Source organism: Falco punctatus (genome assembly GCF_963210335.1).
Source record: "Falco punctatus genome assembly, chromosome: 5".
Taxonomy (NCBI): Eukaryota; Metazoa; Chordata; class Aves; order Falconiformes; family Falconidae; genus Falco; species Falco punctatus.
In genome coordinates this window covers 15,894,408-15,914,505 of record NC_137584.1, presented here as the reverse complement: position 1 = coordinate 15,914,505, position 20,098 = coordinate 15,894,408, and the positions used below count along the sequence as shown (strand labels likewise).

At 35.8% G+C, this 20,098-nt stretch overlaps 1 protein-coding gene across 5 annotated transcripts in view; it reads right to left on the bottom strand.

Moving 5' to 3' along the window:
- EYS (eyes shut homolog) overlaps positions 1-20,098 on the bottom strand; it is a 1,034,174-nt gene that overhangs the window by 615,595 nt on the left and 398,481 nt on the right. For all 5 annotated transcript variants that reach the window (XM_080388797.1, XM_080388796.1, XM_080388798.1 and 2 more), the window contains one exon: positions 15,669-15,773. In XM_080388797.1, coding sequence (XP_080244923.1) covers positions 15,669-15,773 — 105 coding nt within the window. The remainder of the gene's footprint in view (positions 1-15,668; positions 15,774-20,098) is intronic.

Genomic DNA, 20,098 nt, shown 5'->3' with positions numbered 1-20,098 from the left:
CCAAATATGTCTTTCCATAATGTAAGAACATTTCTGTCAGTTTGACCAAAAGATGGATTAGACCTGGAGAAAAAGGGTTAAATAAGAACAGAGGCATACTCTGCACATCTTACAGAAATACACCAGAAGACTTACAGCTATTACAACAGAAGTTTTATTACTGTACCACAGCAGGCAACTTCCATTTCTCTATCGTTTACACTAAGAAGCCGTAGACTAAGTTTTTATTCTGACTGTGCTTGCTGCCTTGGAGTGTGTCACACTCACTATCTTATCATTTTGTGGTATGATGCATTAGAACAGGACCTAATGCTGTTTTACAACTACAGACTAATACAGACACAAAAGCAGAAAGAAAAAAGAAAAGTGTTATGAAATAATAACAGTTATACATTTTCATTTTACCAGAAGGACTGCAAAGGGGTGAGTGTTTGTGGCTTCTTTCTGGCAGGATTTTAAGACATACTGAGAAGGTGATGTGTATCACAGTACATCCCATGTTTCTTACTACCAATAGGTAATTTATTATTCTTTCCTATATAACCTCTTCTTGTAATTTATACACAAAACCTATGGCATTTATAAATTCCTTATGCATAATGAAAAAATGAGAGTAAGAAATTGACTAATGGAGATAGTTTTGATTTTTCCATATTATTTTTTGTTGCACCATCTCATAGATCAGTCTTATATGGTATTACTTAATGAAACATAACTACAGGAGTTGAAAAATGATAAAAGTTCAACAGGTAATTAAAGCTAGGTTCCAAAGATATGCTCCTCTGCTCCTTCTACCAAGGACTGACTTTTGTCTTGGTTTCAGCTGGGATGGAGTTCATTATCTTCTTGGGAGCTAGTATGGCGCTGTGGTTTGGCTTCAATGTGAGAACAATGCTGATAATGCACTGATAGTTTCAGTTGCTGCTAAGTAATATCTATATAAGTCAAGGACTTTTCGGTTCCTCAGACCTTGTTAGCAAAAAGGCTGGAGGGGCACAAGGAATCAGGAGGGGACACAGCCAAGTCAGCTGACCAAAACTAGCAAAAGAGGTATTCCATACCGTGGGATGTGGGATGTCATGCCTGGTATATATATCTGGGGAGCTGGCCGGGGCAGGTGGATCATTGCTCGGGGACTGGCTGGGCGTTGGTCAGCGGGTGGTGAGCAGTTGCATTGTGCACCCTGTGTTTCTTTCTTCCTTTCCCTCTGGATTTTATTCTTTCCCTCCCCATTTTCCTTGTAACTGTTATTGCTATCATTGTTATTATTTTTCTTTCATTTTTATTCTATTTCATTTATTAAATTCTTCTTATCTCAACCCTCAAGTTTTACATTCCTTTCCAACTCTTCTCCCCATCCCTCTGGGTGAGGGGAGACTGAGCGAGCGGCTGTGTGGTACGTAATTACCAGCTGGGGTTAAACTATGACACAAACAGCTACTTTGATATTATTTAAAACAAATTCTGTGTAACAAGACCAAAATAAATATTTCAGATGCTTGTTTCCAAAGCAGGCAAAACCAGTTAGACCTACTAGCAAGGCTGCTAGTAGGTCACTGTGTAACAGCTGCATTCAGCTTCTAGGGCAGTGGCATTTTTTAAAAATAAAAAATAATGATAGTTCATAGGAATAAATCAACAATCTAGAAGTAAAAAAGATCTTACTACTCAAATTTTGCTAGTTTAGTTAGAAAATAAATAACATCCCTTGATTCTCACCTAATTTAGAGCACCAGTAGCAAGACTAACCTGAATTAAAATGATGGTGCCCCATCAGTGAGAAAGCAAAAGTGGAATCACTTCTTCTTAAAAAAGAGAAAAATGAGGGAAGAAAAAATTCTGTACTTTTTTTCAGAATGCCTGTTTTGTAAAAGGGTATTTCTTAGAGGACTTTCTGTATTTTTTGTGGGTCTTTTGTTTTGTTTGTTGGGGTTTTTTTTCCTTTCACTGATAGTTTATAGGTAGATTACACAGGAATATTTCTGCCTGTCTATAATTAAAACAAAAACCAATCACCTTCTCCGTGCATCCTTTTTTTTGCAATGCTGATATATGCAAAAATCATGCTTTCATAGAATATATAGGGGATGCCTTATGTTTTAAAGGTGTTTTTCTGCCTTAATAGTGTTCTTTGATGCTTCCTTTTAATGTAGTTTTATGATTGCTTGATTTTATTACTTACTTTTAGTGATGTATCTTGTATATACAAAACCCTTTCATTATTGATATAGCCTTACCTTAATGCGTATAATCATCAAAACCTCTCCCTATTGTGTCTATTGTGCTAATCTGCTTTTTTTCTGAAAAAGAGTAGGAAGAGTTTCTAGTGGAAAGAATTAAGATTTAATGAAGAGAAATAGCTCTTTCATTCCCTCGATAAAGTACACCGTTAATTCAAAACAGCATCTCCTCAAAAACAGTAATGGAAACTGATGGAGAAAAATTACATATCTTTTTTGACAGGTCTTTACATAATTTCAAAACATTTAGTATTTCTTAGAAAGAAATACTCTTGAATTTCAATAAAAACCAAATATATGCAATGAACTATGTTTTTATACAAAAAGGATAACAGTATAAAGAACAAAAGTAATAATTGATATATATTTTCTAACTTCTGATAATTACACAAAATTTAACTCAGCTTAATATCTCTGAAAAAACGGCCAGTGAAATATGAAGCTCCCAGTAAAATCAGAACAAGCAGTGGGCAATATTGCTATCCTCCATTGTACCTAGAGGCATTGCCTGCCTTTCAGAATTCCTGTGACAAGAATAAGGAGATAAGAGCATGAGCTGCACCACCCATAGTGTGATCTGATACTGGATTAAATAAAGAGGTCTTCAGTGCAATATTCTTATTTTAGAGATAAATTAAATTACTACAGAAAGTACAATTTATTGAACTTTATTTAAAGTTCTCTTTATTTAAAAGTGAATGGTTTCTGAAGTGCAACGTGAGCTTGGGCATGCATTTCCTCAGGACTGTAGAAGATTTTTAGAGTAAAATCCAGGAAGACAAATAAGAAAATAAAAATAAACATACATTAGGCTGCTATTATGTCATTCATAGTATTAAGCCATGGTATGGCAAATAATACATAACCAAAATTTTGGGGTTGAACTATTTATTAGAATTTGCTGATAAGTAAACTGTTGAACAGAGACAAAGCACATAGACATTCTTTTTCATCCATCATGTACTTTCTAGATTCTTTTGTAATTTTCAAAGATAATGTAATTATAAAATCCATATATGATCCTTCATTTCTTATCAGATTAGAACACCCTATGATACCAGAAAAACTGAAAAAACCCCAAGATTGTTTCTAGTAACAGATAAGTAGAGAGAAAAAAAAAAAAAAAAAGTGGGTGACTAAACCCAGTAAAGCTACAGCTATAGACTTACAGACTTTGCTGAAGATCTGGCAAAGCAATTCTGTTAGCTGACAATGTCAATAATTTTATACAATATTTTTACTCCTTACTAATGCAGACAGAGCCACAGAAAATATTAATTATTTTACAGTACATTACAGGACCAGAAGGAGATCAGTCTGACAGTGAATTGCTGAAGAAGGAAGTTATTTTAGAGGAGGGTAGGAAAGCATAAAGATAGGATAAAAACATAGAAGAAAAATGAAATGAATGTATATATAAGAATATATATATGTATATTTATATACATATATATATATATGAATGTATAAATGAGAAATATAAAAGGAAAAGAATACCGTCTAAAACAAGGAATGCTATTATTGCTTAAAAATTGGCAGTAGAATAAAGACTGTTTTGATTTTGTCCATATAAATATACTCTAGATTTTGGTGGTGGGGGGGTTGTTGTTGGTTTTTTTGTTTTTTGTTTTTTTTTTTTAAATAAGAGATTGCCAAAAAACATAGCAGATCATAATTCCAAAAACTTTAGATCCTTGATTAGAAATTTGAATATATTTATACATATATTGGACAGATCATTTATTTCCAGAAATAGAAGTTTTGGGCCAAAAAATTGTTAAACATATAAAACAAACATAAAATTTCCGTTTAGTAGACACAGCATACTTACTCTGGAAAAAGTCCATAGTTGGATTATCACTTTAACTGCTTTAAAAATAGTACAATTTTAAGCATGTTGACCAAAATTTTAGATGTCTATAGCAGTTTTCTGGAACAGGATGAGTGAAAAGAATTGCATTTCTAACATCAGAAAGAGATGAAAATAGAGAGAAGCCAGAGGTTGTACTAATGTGAAGGACTGAGCAGAGCAAGCAGTAGACTAAATCTCAATCAGAAAACATGATGAACTGTGTATATGGGTGTTGGTGTGTGTGCTTATACACACACATACCTCACACCATACATGTATATACTTTTTTTTTTTTTTTTTTGTAAGGCAAAAGTATGAGTGTTCCTCCTGCTTACTAACAAATGCTTAATTTCTCTACAATATGGAATCTCTAAGTGGGATGCAAATATTACTGGCTTAATTTTGCTTTAAGGAACTATCTTGCATAGCTGTTTTGTGAAGCATTGTCCAAGGTAGGTTTGGTGAAGTACATTGAAACAAAGCATTATAATATAAAAATACTTGTAACATTCTCTCTGATCATATCTGCTGCCTTCTGGCCACCTACGTCTGACAATGTAGAAGGTAAATGAGGAGTAGTTACTCATTATTCTTCTAGTCCCTGCATGCTTAGAGCTGGCTTATGTGACAGAAGTAAAAGCCTTAATCTACTTGCCTCCATATGGTAACTATAAATAGGCAGACTTACAGTTAATAATGCATTCAGTTTAGGCTTTTTGTTAACTCAGTAACTTTGTGTTTGTTTCTTGTTCTCTGAAATGGGGAACAAAGTTTCATTATCTCAAGGGTATGCTTTGAAAACAAACTAAAAGTAAAGATTAAAAGTTTTGTGATTTCTTGAAAATGTAATTTTAAAATATCCATGGCCAAACAAGACACACGAGTAGCTACTCTCTGCATTCTTAGAAAAACGTATTGGTATCATAATGAGAGTAGTGAAATATGTTTTGGGTTTTTTTTAAAACTACAGAACCTTAATTATCTACACTGCTGTAAGTTTTCTGTAGCATGCAATACTTTTGGGATAGTTCTTCACAGTGAAGGTGCTAATAAACAGCTTGAGTGCTCTTTTCTGAGACATCCATCAGTATCTTACCTTACCTTACTCCTTTCTCACCAATGACAGTACCTTAAATAAGCCCAGATACCATTCTACATGTGTCAGTTGTCTATGCAGCTAATCTTGTATGCTTCAGTTTGCATTATTTACATTTTGTCCATGATGGCCTGTTCTAAATATACATATGACAAAGAAAGGTACTTATTTTCTACATAAAGATATAGTTGTAATGACATCTGTGCATGTCATTGACAAAAGAATCATGCATACCAAGGAATGTAGGAAATTATATGGATACAAACAATACTTGAGGTTTCTCACATGTGAAAGGGAATAAAGTAGCTTTCTAGATCTAATTAATTTGCTTACCTATGTAATAAAACTTTAGGGGTTTTTTTTTGTTTATTTGGTTGGGGTAATTTTATTGATTTATTTTATGTGAATGGGCTCATTCTATCAGCCAGAGGTACTTACATATGGTAATATATTCCATTAATGTATCAGACAAAAATGTAGAGATGCCAAATATAAGAAGCAGCAAATGAAAAATTAGTCAACAGTTGGTGAGTTGCAATCTTTATAGAAGAGTATAACTTCAGTGGATTGTAAAATACAGCTATGATGATGTTAACAGGTCTTTAAAATAGCTGTTTAATATTGAGACAATAGATGATTCCATTCCATTCTGTTACTGCTGTTACAGTAGTTTTAGGAATGAATAGATTCAAGCTAAACGCTGTCATAGAGGTATTTTTTCACCTGGGGGATTTGTAATGGGTTATTACAGTATTTCTCAAGACAGACATCACTGTTTTGTGTTTGCCTTTGTTAACAATAACTGAATGTCTCATTATCCATTTTGAAATAAATAGTGTTGTTTGTATTAGAAAAATGTCAAAAATTTAAGTCATCTGTTAGGGTTGGAGGATTGAATTGACATTACGAATGAGCTGTCAATCAATGGAATATTTTTTTCCCCAATATATTTTTAGCCTTATTAAATGACAGCACATTTTTGGAAAAAATTAGAAGCTGCCAGCAATTTTTTCTTGTTCTATTGCAGGAAAATTTCACTTACAACTGGCATGAATCACTATACTGATAAAGACAGGAATGTGGGAGGAAAATCAGAATTATAAAAGAGAAAGCAACTTAGTAAAGCTGTTATATCTAATAAGTTCAGACCCTTTCACAACAGTGAGAAATTAGCCATGTGCTCTTTTAATCATGTTTACTTTTTCTTTCTTCATCATAGCTTTCCTTAACATCAGCCTTGTAAGAGACTTTTTAATGAACTTAATAAAACAGACAAACTGATACTGTTTTTCTGCTGCCTTGACATTTACAGGTTTGCATTTTGTATGCAACAAGCAGCCATGTCACTGCAAGTGCCTACAACTGAATGACTGAACTAAATATATAAATAAGAAAAACTGAAGTGTTTGGCAGAATTTATTTGTATAACTTTATCTGTGTTCTTAAAAGGGAAAAGTACAGCCTGCATTAAAAAAAGTTTGTTGAGCCTGTCTAGAGGTTGTTAGCAACTGTACAACCTGTTACTCAGTACCTAGAATTGTCTTTGAGGAGCTGTATTGCTTATTAGTATGTGTCCTCCATCAAGTTTATAAACAATAGAGTTATTTAGCTAGTATAACAAATATCAGGATAATCAAATTCGATAACAAAATATTCTGAAAGCATATATGTAGAGATTCTGTATATGTACATATACATAAATGCATATAGATTTGTGTTCATATCTATAGCTATCCATACATACACAAAAGTCAGAAGAAAAAGAGACAATGAAGACATTGTCCAGCTTACAGATTGCTAGCAAATATGATGGATGGCACTGCCTAGATGTAAACATAATTTTGGATGTATTTATTTATTATTCCTGTCTAAATGTAGGATTTAAATTAAGCAAGAAAGCCAGCAAACTCATGTTCTTTTCCAGGATTATTTTACATTTATTGTAAGTTATTGATTTTTTGTACAGATCAGAAATTTAACTGTAATTAATATGTCCATCAAGCATATCTAGCTTTTTTGGAACCACTCTGGTATAACTGTTTCAAAAGACAGATCTTACAAAATTAAACAGAATGAGAAGAAAATATCAGCTGAGAGAATTTAAACTGAAAAATATGACATAAGGAATTTTTCAAGAAATTTTAGTTATTTAAATCTAAATGTTAGATAATTAACAACATCAAACCTACAATTAAAGCATATGTTTAGATAAAATAGTCTTAAAAAACAAATAGAGAACAAGTATAAAAGTTCATAAAAATTAGTATCAGCAAGAAACTGGAAGATACAGAATAATAATAAAAGAGCCTGGAAGTAAAAGTAGAAATCAGTGTGGGGGGGAAGCAGAGACATAAGGAGGTTTTAAAGTATAAAACCAGAGTGGGGTGGGTTGACTCCGGCTGACAGGTAAGTCTTCACCCAGTCACTTGCTTACCCTTGTCCAGTTTGATGGGGGAGAGAACTGGTAGGTCAAAAGTGAGAAAACTGGTGGGTCATGATAAAGACAGTTTAGTAAGTGACAAAAAAAAAAAAAAAAAAAAAAAAAAAAAAGAAAAGAGAGAGAGAGAGAGAAAAAAGAAGTAGAAGAAAAACCCAAGTGATGCAAAGGCAGTGACTCTTCAGCTCTCACCAGCAGACCGATGCCCAGCCAGTCTCCCTGCAACAGCTACTTTAGAAAAACTCTTCCCCAGTTTTTATTGGTGACCATGACATCATATACTATGGGATGTCCCTTTCCTGAGTTGGGAACTCTTGTCCTGGTTGTGTCTCCTCCCAACTTCTTGCCCACCCCCAGCCTACTTGCTAGCAGGGCAGAGTGAGGAACAGCCTTGATGCTGTGCAAGCACTGCTCAGCAACAGCTAAAACATCCCTGTGCTAACAACACTGCTTTGGTCACAAATTTAAACACAGCACTGTATGGGCTGCTACGAAGAAAATGAATTCCATCTCAACGATACCCAGTACACAGAGCTAATCAATTATTTGTTTGGGAGGAATACCCATTAATGACTCATATTTTTTTGGTAGTTTTGAGTCTTTCAGTTCTGTTGATGAGCAGGTCAGGGACTCTCTTTAATATCAGTTCCAAATATTGAATAATAGTAGATTGTTTTTGTTTGGGGTTTTGGTTTTGGTTTTGTGTCCCTGTCCATCTCATCCTCCCTGCAATGAAACAGTGACAGAAGAAAAGAAATAACATGCTGAAGGTAAAGGTAGACAGCTTTCCATGTTTTCAGGATCCAGACCTGCTGGATGGTATGGGTGATATTCTGTGCAGAAAAGACGGGTTATAAATTTGCTATCTAGATTCTGTCACAGGTCCCCAAATGGGGCATTTTTTGCTTAGCCTTGTTATCATCTTCCCTCTGAAATTCTCTTAGGTTGAGGCTAGGACTGATTAGCACTCTTCTGTTGTATTACCATTCTTAATTTTGTCTGACATTTTTGCTGATACATACACAAAATTCTAGTAACAACATCCCTATAATGTATGAGTTTCATAAGGACATAACGATTTATTCAGTATGTTATTTCTTACATCTTAGAAACCTAAACTAAATGGCACCCTTTCCTGTACCAGGCTTAAATGTCGTGATGTAAAAGTTACTGGGGAGGAGAGAGGAAGGACAGGGTAACCGTTACACTGCAGAGTGGGAAAGCAAAGAATGGTCCAGGGAGATTAGGTTTTCTACTTCCTTATTTTGCAAATACTTTAGAATACTTCTGAATTTCTTTCTTCATAAAAGAGGGCTCTCATAACTCATGTAATTTTTAGAATTGTCACCTTTTTCTGCTGGGCCTTTTATGACTAAACTAGTACATATCATGTAACAAACAATTGAAGCTTTGAACTAATTTTGTAAAGGCTTCCATAAAAAAGTTAAATGAACAATGAGACCTTCTGTGGTAGCAAATGGCTGGACATTCTCAGGAATCTCACTATTAGAAGAAACATCTAAATATAGCAGGATTCTCAAACCCACAGAATTATTAGAGTTACTAAAAATATATTTAGTGTTTCATAAATACCAGAGAAAAATCAATACTAGCGTATGGATCAGCTATAAATGTAAGGAGGAACTCCAGGGAAGGACCCCTAATGATATTCCCTGTCACTTATTGCTTCCAAGTACCACTTTTGCAAGAGTCAGGTATGTGGCAGGTCCTGGGGAGCCAGCTGCATAACCTGTGGTTCTCCAACACCTCTATCTGTGGCCTCAGCCCTCCTCCCGGACAAAGAGTCAGCACTGATATCTCATGGATGTGACTGCCCACAGAAGTTTCACTGTAAAGACTTTGCAAAACAGCTAACATCATATGAGTATATTAACCTCTATTTCCCTAAAATATTGGGTCCACTAACAACTGCCTCCAAGCAGTTCTGTACTCTTTTGCTACATGAATACTCAAAGCATCTTCTGTAAGTGGCAGACTGCTGAACAGCATTTCTACAGCTGGTTAGATGGACTGGTTTAGAAAGAATGGTATCCCAGTACAAGTTAGGATGTTAGAGGTATGAAAAAAATGTATGACTTACAAGTTATATAAATGAATTCTAACTTGAAACAAAAAATTGGTAATACAAATTTTGAACTATGCATCAGGTAATGTTTTTGGTAAGCTGAGCAACAGTTTCACATAAAAAAATGCTTGACTTTCTTATCAGGGAACTTCCAAATCAAAGCAAAAAAAAAAAATCATTACAAATTCTATGTTAAGAGGGATTGTGCAGCAGCAGCGTGAAGGAGTGAATGATTTCCTAAACATTTCCCATCTGTAATCTTGATGATTTGCTTTATTTTTTGATGCAACGCTTTTCCTAGGACCTCTTCCTGGAGCAAAAAATTCCACGTATAAGCTTCTACTTCATAATAAAGGTGCCAGAAAGGTTTGAAAGTACAGTCTTATTTCATGGTACAGTAAACTTTAATAACAGTGAACCTCCCCAAAAGGAAGAATTTGATTTACAGTTTTTCTGTGTGTGAGTTTACGCTTAATCCGAAGTACTGCTCCTTTGATTCAGTGTATTAAGTTGAACAAAAATTGATTCTAGGTTGCATCCATCAATCCAAGCATCTTAGCTGACAGGATTTTCTGCTTCAAAATCAGTCTACTTTAGCACATGCTAATCATCCAGTAATCCCACTGAAAACTAAAATATTTATGTATTCAGTTAGGCGTAGCAGGGATAATACATCAGTGAGGCATGAATGGGAATGGGAAAGAAGCTGTGTACTAGATACAAGGTTTTGTAAGAGATGAAAACATGAGAATATCCTGTAAGAACCTAAGAAACCTGCTGTATGGTCAGTGCAGCAGTGTGTGTAGCCTAGAACTGTCTGAGAGCAGAAAAAGAGAGGCTACTTAGGAAAAGCACATTAGCTTAGCATCTTCCAGCAGTCTGTTCCCTTTGAAACCTCCAAACATTCAGGTGTATTAAAAAAGTCCAAGGATTCATTAGTATCCACTTAAAGCCTTTTTGGTTGTGAATTTATCTAATCCCTTACCAAACCTAAATAAATTCTCTATCTACATTGCATTCCGTGGCAACAAGTTAAGAAGTGTAATGTTATCTGTTGAAAGTTCTTTTATGTGTTTTAGTCCAAAATCCCACTAAGTTATTCAAGTGCCTTCTTACTTCTTATGAAGAGCCTTCTGCTTTCAGCTTAGCCCCTGCTTTCATTAATTTCTTTCTAAGCCTCCTCTCCTCTCATTGTTTTCTTCTACAAACTTAAAGGGTCCTTGCTTTTTCATAAGGCAGTTGCTGTAGTTAATGGTTCATTTTTGTTGCCTTTCTGAATATATTCCACAAATCCAACATCTTCTACATTAATATTTCCTTAAATATTAGATTACCTGGGGAGAAGTTACAAACTTTAAAGAGTGGTTCCTCACCTCTTTCTGAAACTGTGCTTCTCTACTTCACCATTTCAAGGCAAGGCTTCCAGATGACAGACTACTGTTGTAATAAACCTTTTACTACACCACTATAGCACTTGTTTTTCATTTTGTTTTATCCTTTGTGAAATTCAGTATAGATATGAAGCCATTTCCTAGTGGAAGGCTAAATTTATGCATGGCAAAACCATTGTATTTAGGCTAAAGTAACACACAGGAAAAAACATTATATTTGGGAAGTTTTAAAATATTCATACAAATTCTGATTTTGGAAAAGCATTGCATATAAACAAACACACTTTTTTTTTTTTTTTTTTTTTTAGCTAAAAAGCTGATTGATAAAACGTAACACCCTAATTAAGATTATGGAAAACTTTTAGATATGGTTGAAATACTTGCAGTCTTAAAGACTGTGTGTGTAGGGACAAGTAGTTCAAATTCAACTTAAAGTATTATATTTGTAAAGTATATGTAAAATTAGGCAAAGATTCCTTATTTAGTAATAGAATCACAAGATAATTTATTTGGGAAATGACTTCTTCAGGCAATCTAGTCTGATCCTCATTAAGAGCAAGACCAGCTAGATCAGCTAGTTCAGGGAACTGTCCTGTCAAGATCTGAACGTGCCTCCAGGGATGTGGATTCCACAAGCTTTCCAGACAATTTGTTCCAATGGCTAACCACCTTCAAAATGTGTTTGGTATTTTTTTTCCTAATATCTAATCAGAATTGTTCTGCATTCCAATTTGGGTCCATTGCCTCTTGCTCTGCCACAATTTTCATTTCTAGAGAACAGCTTTGCTCTGTCTTCCCTGTATCCTCTTATGAGGCAGTTGTAAACATCAATAAAATATTTCCTTAGCCTTTTTTTTTCAGGCTGAACAGGTCCAATTACCTCAGCCATTCTTTGTACCTCAGGTTCTCCAGGACCCTGGCCATCTTCATGGCTCTTTGTTGGACTTGCCCCAATATGGCAATGTCCTTCTTTTAGTGGAGAATGCAAAACTTAGGCACAGTCTTTCAGATGCACTTTGACAAGTCATGAGAAGAAAAATAATCATCCCTAGACTTGCTAGCTACACTCTTCCTAATGCAGCCCAGGATGCTTCTTTGCTACGGACACATGAGCTGGCTCATGTTCTGCTTGAACACCAACACCCCCAGGACCCAAGGTCATTCTTTGCAAAGCTGCTTTTCTTTCCAGCCAGTTGGCCACTAGGCTCTACTGGTGCAGGGGATTATTCTTAAAGCTGTGGGACTTGCATTTGTTGAATTCTGAGATTACTGTTGACCTGTTTCTCCAGCCTGTCAAAGTCCCTCTGAAGAGAAATCCTAGCCTTCAGCATATCAACCATTTGCCCCAGTTTTATCTCACCTGTGAATTTCCTGAGAATGTAACCCAATGTTCACTAATAACAACACTAGACAGATTTGATTCCAGTATTAAATAATGATGAATGCCACTAACTACCAACTAGGCTTTGTGCCTTTTATCACAAATCCTTTAATGGTCCAGCCAATTTTGAGCCCATCTTACTGTCTACTTTTCCAGTCTGTACACCTCATCTTGACAAAAGCATAACTCTGGGAGGTCATGTTAAAAGCCTTGCTAAAGTTAGTTGCATCCAATGCTGTCAATTTATCCACAGAGCTGGTTAATTCATGATAGAAGGCTACCAGATTGGTTAGGCATGATTCACCCTTGGTAAATCCACAGTGACTGTTTCCAGTCACCTTCTAGTCCTTCATGTTCTTGCACACAGCTTCCAGGAACATTTATTCTATAACCTTCTCAGGGACCGAGGTTAGGCTGATATGCCAATAGTTGTGTGAATCCTCAGTGCCTTCGCTGATACCTATACTTTGTCCTCACCTACTCTTGGGTCATTGTACCTCTTCAGTAATCACAGGTGTGTAGGCAAAAAAGGAATATTCCTTCTGTTGCTAGAGTCATATGTTTCCAGCATCCCCCACCCTGAGAGTCACTATCTGCTACACTTCTCAGCACAATCTACAGCTGTCCATCCTTCCTTGCATCATGTGGCTCAGAATTTTTCCTCTACAGGGTGTGTGGAAGACCTTATTGATGTCCTGCATTCATCCTCTGTGATGGTGTGCAGTCTACTCACCTTTTTCACAGACAAGGCCACCATCACTCCCACCCCAGAAAGAAGTAATGTCTGCAGACCAAAGCCTGCATGGCAACATCATGCTTCAGGAGTACTGCCTACATCAAGGCTTCAGTTTTGCTTTGGGTATTTTCTTCAGCTGATGCTGGAGACCACACTGTAGCACATGACCACAATCACCACAGGGACATTAGTTGTGAACATAGTTCTAAGAATCACCCTCAACAACCAACAAGCCTCCATTCCCTGCCCTTCAAAACCTGTGCTTCTATCTACCAGATTTATATCTGCTCCCCAAACAGCTTCAGCTGAGTAGTTAGTTGCTTGGCTCTCCCTTATTAGCAGTCAGGTGAAGACATGGTGTATGGGCACTCTCCAAACAGGAAACAAGCAAAAGCCTCTAGAAACTGTTCTTCACTCAGTACAGCAGCCTGCTAGAAGATATTGCTCAAAAAAAGGAGGATACTAGGAGATACTTCCCACAGTTCATTTGAAAAGCCTGGAAACTGCTATGACAACTGGTATTTCTGTGTTAGCTCTTCTGCTTTCTGTGCTCGTAGTCCTTATGATACATAATTACTATATACCACTTGTCTTTTATTTATGAAACTTCTTGCTTTCTACTTTCAAATCCAGTATGCTTAGTTTATTTCCTAGACTAAATATCATTTAAATCATTTATTTTCATTGTGTGTTTGGTAGATGTGTTGTTTCTTTATCTAACAAATGTTCAAAAATATTAATTCTCAGACTATATACATTTTTCCATTTATATATGTACTTCTTACAGCATTTCAATAATCATTTCATACATATGATTGCACTTTTTTCAGTTCTGTAAAGCAGGCAGATATTTCCATACTTATTGTTGTGTTTGTGATTGCACAAAGCAAGATATTCTTCCAAAGTGAAGTGTAAAATTGAGCTTATTGACAATTGAAAGAGTAATGAAACTTACTCACAGGCTTTGTAATTTAAAAAGTAAAACTATCCTATTACATCAACATAAGAATCCAATCTTAATGTTCAAACTATTTATGCATTGGATTTGAAATAACTTGTATATCTTCTTAAACTTCTTGCATAAAAACATCTATAGTTCTTATAGGGACAATAATTTTAACCACTTCTTTTTCTTATCCATTATAAGCAATTATTTCTGTCCAAATACAAGCGTGTTCCTTTTACCATTATATAGCTAATTTGACATGCTAGAACAAGGTTTAGTGCAATGTAAGTGATGTAAGAGTATGAAAAAATGCAACGAAGTACTATCATTTCATATTTTACTTGCTACTTTCCAATCAGATGATGACTATTTGACCCACAATAAAGAAAGCAGGGAAAAAACATCTACATGTAGTCATACTATTGTCGTGGTTTAACCCCAGCCAGCAACTAATTATCACGCAGCTGCCAGTTCACATTGGAGCAGATTTTCTGGCCGGACTAGTTGACCCCATGGGAAATGGGAAGGAGATTCATTAAGATCTGCACCCCATGGAAAGGGCTCACGTTGGGGAAGTTGGTGGAGGACTGTCTGCTGTGGGAGGAACCCCACAGTGGAACCAGGGCAGAGTGTGTGGAGCTTCCCCTGAGGAGGAAGGAGCAGCAGAGACAGCGTGTGATAGACTGATGGCAGCCCCCACTCCCTGTCCCCCTGCACTGCTGTGGGGAGATGACACAAGGTATAGAATTTGACAGTAAAATTAAGCCCAGGAAGAAAAGAGTGATGGGAGGAAGGTGTTTTAAGATTTGTTTTTTATTTCTCATAAACCTACACTGATTCTGATTGGTAATAACATTAAACTAATTTTTCTAAGTTGGGTCTGTTTTGACCATGACAGTAATTGGTGAGTGATCTCTCCCTGTCCTCATCTTGACCCAGGAGCCTTTTGTTATATTTTCTCTCCCCTGCCCAGCTAAGGAGAGGAGTGATAGAATGGATTTGGTGGACACCTGGCGTTTAGGCAGGGTCAACCCACCACAGCAACCCTTACGGTAACTATTGTATAAATTCTTCCTGTTTGGTTTTTTTTTTTTTTTTTCTTCAGCATGTCATAAGAAACTTAAAAAGCAACTTTTGCTAATAGAAAAGATGGGAACGAAATCCTTTATGTTCATGAAAGGAAGAAAATTAATTTTTGTGAAGAGTTAGAAATTCAGAATTCATCAAAGATTCTGGGGTGAATACTACTGACAGTGTTGACTGATTTGTAAGACTCTTGATGCATCACTTTGCAAGGCAGGACTTCTGGTACACAAGTCAGATTTTGAAAACAAGTTCTGCTGATGCTGGCCATATAGCAATTGTAGGAAATGCTTAAAGAATACCTGCTTGATCCTTCTCACTTTTCAAGCAAAAATAAATGACTAGTTAGCTGTGTGCTTATAAAAACTCTATTTCTTTCTTGAATCCCACTTTTCACCTAAATATCACCTGACTTCTTACCTGGTAAACAGCTACAGTAAAATTCACCAATCAAATCATGACAACGGCCTCCATTTTTGCAGGGCTTGGAAGAACATTCATCAATATCCGTGGAACAGTTTTTGTCTGACAGAAAAGAAAATTAAACATTAAAACTATAAATCATACTGGGTTTGGGAAACTAGAAAAGCTACTTCGTAGTGCAACTGACAACTGCATAATTTAACTTTTCCAGGTTGGAAACACTATTTCTGTTTGACAGCTTTAAAACTAGAGTTATTCACAGATCATAGCTGATAGTTTACAAATTAAATTTTAAATACGTATGAGATACAGTTGCAAATACATTCTTTGTGTATTCTAGCATTACATCTCAACATCATAATTACTAGAATTATATGCCACATTTTATAAACTATTTTAGAGATCTAATAACCTTAGTAACAATAAAGTAAAAACATTTCTCAAAGTTTCTTCCATATTTAGATGAAGCCATTTATCAGATCCCAACAGAAAACCACAAATTCATTCAACTATTTCTTCATTTTTTTCTGCTATTAAAGAGATTTAATTGAGCTGTAATTCAATTTAATTCAAATCTGAAACAAAATATAGGAGAACATATAGAAGACCTATAGTGGAGAACATTTACAAGACAATATAATAGGTGCTTTGTGCAAACAATTAAATCCTTGGGTATCCCAATCAACAGAAAATCAACAGTCCCTCATCTTTCTACTGTGTGCTGCATTCGTTTATAGTAAGCATTAGTCTGGTATAAATTATACTGGGTTCTTTCTGATCCAAAATGGACCCAAAATCGAGGGACACCTATAGCAATTAAGAGCTCCCATGAATACCATAAGCTAATCCAGTAATAGAGAGGGAAAACTGTAGCTGACACTGGTGTGAGTGAGCAGAATGGTTGCTGGTATTCTATGCAGAAAGCAAAGGAAGGATCCTTGTATCACTCAAATCAGATATACCAGGTAGGTGATGGCTCCCAGGAATTTCAGTCTAAGGGGCTCCTGAATTAAAGGATCATGTGGGCTTTCTTTGGTTCCCCCTTGGATGACCAGAGCTCAGACAATTGTAGATTAATTCCAGCAATATATGCATGGCTGGCAGATGGTGTCACCCAGCAGTTATGTCTTCCTTAACTGTATGATGTTCTTTGAGCTACACAGGTAAAAATAGAATCTGTGTAAAAATCAAATCCAATGGGTAGGAGAGAAAGTGACGAAAAGATAGGGGAAGGATAAAAACCCCTTCTTTGTACTGTTTCTCTAAAACAATTATTTAGAAGAGCCTTTAAGGGGAAGGAAGATGAAGCTTCTAGAAAAGGATAATCATAGAATCCAGGTAAGACTTAAAAAGTAAGTGGGAAGTATTGCACACTCATAGGTAATTTCCTGTATTTTATGATTCACTACAGATCAAAAATCTAGTAAAACCAGTTGAATGAAAGCTGAGATTTTTTTACTTTGGGTTTTGTTGTGTTTTTGTTTTGTTTTGCTTTTTTTTTTTTTTTTAAACTTATCTAAATAAATAAACAACTACCAGAATCCTTGAACACACAGGACTTTGAGTCCTTTTACCTCCCAAATTGTCATTTTGGAAAGAAATCATTATTAAAAAACACAAAGATTTTTGAATGTGCTGTTGGAAAATTTTTCATGCAATAGTGGAAAAGGCAACTACAAACAGGTTTTCTGGGATTTGATTCTAAGCAAAAGGGAAAAGTGGTCTCTGAATATGAAGAAAGGAATGTCAGTAACTTGGCTGAGAGCAATCAAGATCCATGAGAAAGGAGATGACGGGATTGAACAAAATAATAACAAAGGAATTCAGAAAAATTGTAAAGAATGCAGAAATTTTTTTAATGTAAAACCTGATGAGAGGCTGAACTAAAGTAAAAAGGTAATTAAGAAAGTTGCTGCTTGCTTTAAGTACACCAGGACAAATTATCTTCTTTTTTGGGGAGAAAGACATTGAGTATTAGGAGACAAACTGGCCACTTCCTGGTTTTCAAAGGATGAAAATGCCCAACTAACAAAAAATGGGTCGAGTTGCTAAGAATAACCTAAGTACAGTGTAAGTGTGTAGGCAGGAAATCAGACCAGCAAAGGCACTGAATAAGATGGAGGTATCATGGGATGGTCAGGGTAACAAGAAATCACACTGTATTGAACATGAAGGAAAGGTATGGTTTATTTAATGGAGAAGGATGGCTTCTGATAATGGTAATCATGCCAAATTATTCAATGTTTCTTTTGCTACAATCATCAGTAGAAAGGCCAGCAGCAAGCAGATCATTATCATAATTGATACCTGTGATTAAAGAGCAAAACTTCAGTGCTGAACAGAGAAGGCAGGCTGGAGAATTGTCAGATGAGTTAGATGTTCAGATATGCTAGTCTGATGATCTTCAGCCTTGGGTACTAGCTGTTCAAAAACTCAGTAGTTTTCTTTGTGAACTTGTGGAAGATAGGTAAAGTACCTGAAGACTCAATAAACTCAGCCTTTAAAAAAGAGTAAAAGACCAATAAACTCAGCCTTTAAAAAGGAGTAAAAGACAGAGCAGTGAAATTATAGATCCATTTGTGTAATTTCATTTCCTGGAGAAATTATGGGGAAAAGTTACTACACTGATAACTTGTAAGAGCCTATAAATATAAAATTATTTATAAAACCTGATCCATATATAAGCAAACCAGTTCCCTTCTGCACTAGAGTTACAGGCCTTGTGGATTAAAAAAAAAGTAAAAAAAAAAAAGTAGCATGTCATACTCCCTGATTTCACTAATATTTCTGCTGCTATCATGTGAAATCCTGATAATTGGACTAGATACGAACTACAAGAAAATATTATCAGATGAGTAAAAAATGTTGGAAAGCCATATTCATACATTGGGTTAGCAGTGGTTTTACTACCAAAATGGATGAATGAATTGCACAGATTTTGAAAGAAGTCTACTGTCCGTCTAGTTCTACTAAAGTTTTTTCGAAAACAGCCTGGAAGGCAGACAACAGAGTAAGATTACTGGTGGCAACACAAAAAGATACATTGGAGGACAGGATTAGAGTTCTTCATAAATTTGTACAAATTGGAGTTTGAAATGACAAATGTTACGCAATCGGAACAAGTAGAAGATATCACAATACAGCAAATCGATCACAACTTAAGTAGGAACAAATTCCAGAATTTTGTCATCAAGTCAGTTGATGTGCTGGGATAAATAAAAAGGAACATAGCCCGTCAGAAGCATAAAATAATGCTTCCATTCTCATCTAGCTGGAGGAAAGCTGCATTTGGAGTGCTTTGCACAGTGCTGTGAGCTGCATTCAAGAAAAATGTGGGCCACGTGGAGACAGTCCAGACAAGCATGATAGGAATGACAGTACTTGAAAACCTGATACGTTTATCTTAGGATAAAGAAAAGGAATGGGTCTGTAAAGTGTAAACAAGGAAGATTTGAATAGAAATGTGATGACCATCATAAAATAAGAACAAGCTTTTGCAAATATCTTTAGTTCTCTGTGTTCATAGCAGACAGGGTAAAAAGTAATGCATTTAAACTGCAGTGAAAGTCAGATTAAATAGTAAGGAACTAATGATTAGCATAATATCACACTGGAAAGATTGCCTGAGGAAAACAGGGAATGGTGTTGGATTTCTTTAAGGTAAGACAAATACAAGTGAGAAAATGACATAGTATAGTATATGTTTTCTGCTGTGATGAAGGTGGACTAGATGATCTTTAGTGTTTTGCTGTAGTGTTATGATTATTTACAGGGCATACACACCATTTATAACACTGAAGAAGGTCCAAAGGGTTTTATGTTCATGTAGTGAGTTTGCCTCCTGGCAGACTAAAGGTCTTAAGTTACTTGGTGTGTGGTATCAGAGCTCCCACTTTGGAACCTACTGCTTCTATCCAAACCTGTCTTCACTTTGTCTCTCCATCAAAACACATTCCTGTATTAGATAAGACAGAGGTGAGTCCAAGCATGTGGTAGGCAAGAAAAGCAGAGGATAAAAATATTATCACTAGAAGGCAGAGGCAAACACATTCTTCATGTGCACCATAAATGAACATGGTTAAAAATACAGAGGGATAGATGGAAAGTCCTACTCTTACAAAGAGAGCAGTACAGCTTTTGGCACATTCAACCTATATTCACCCCTCTAGCCTTTCTCATGAGAAAATCATCATGAGACAAATGAGCCATTTCATATTTCCCTGAGCCTCTTTTTTGGTAGGTGAATGTGAAAAGCCCTTACTCTATTATTTCAACACTGACTTTTAAACAGACTCTGCATTTCCACTGACTTCCATTCCTGTATCTCCCTTCTGCAGGAGAGCCAGCACATGCACTAACTGAAATGTTGTGATAACTTTTGTTTAGTTAAAAAGTACATTTTTCAATGTCCTGCAGGTCATTTCTGG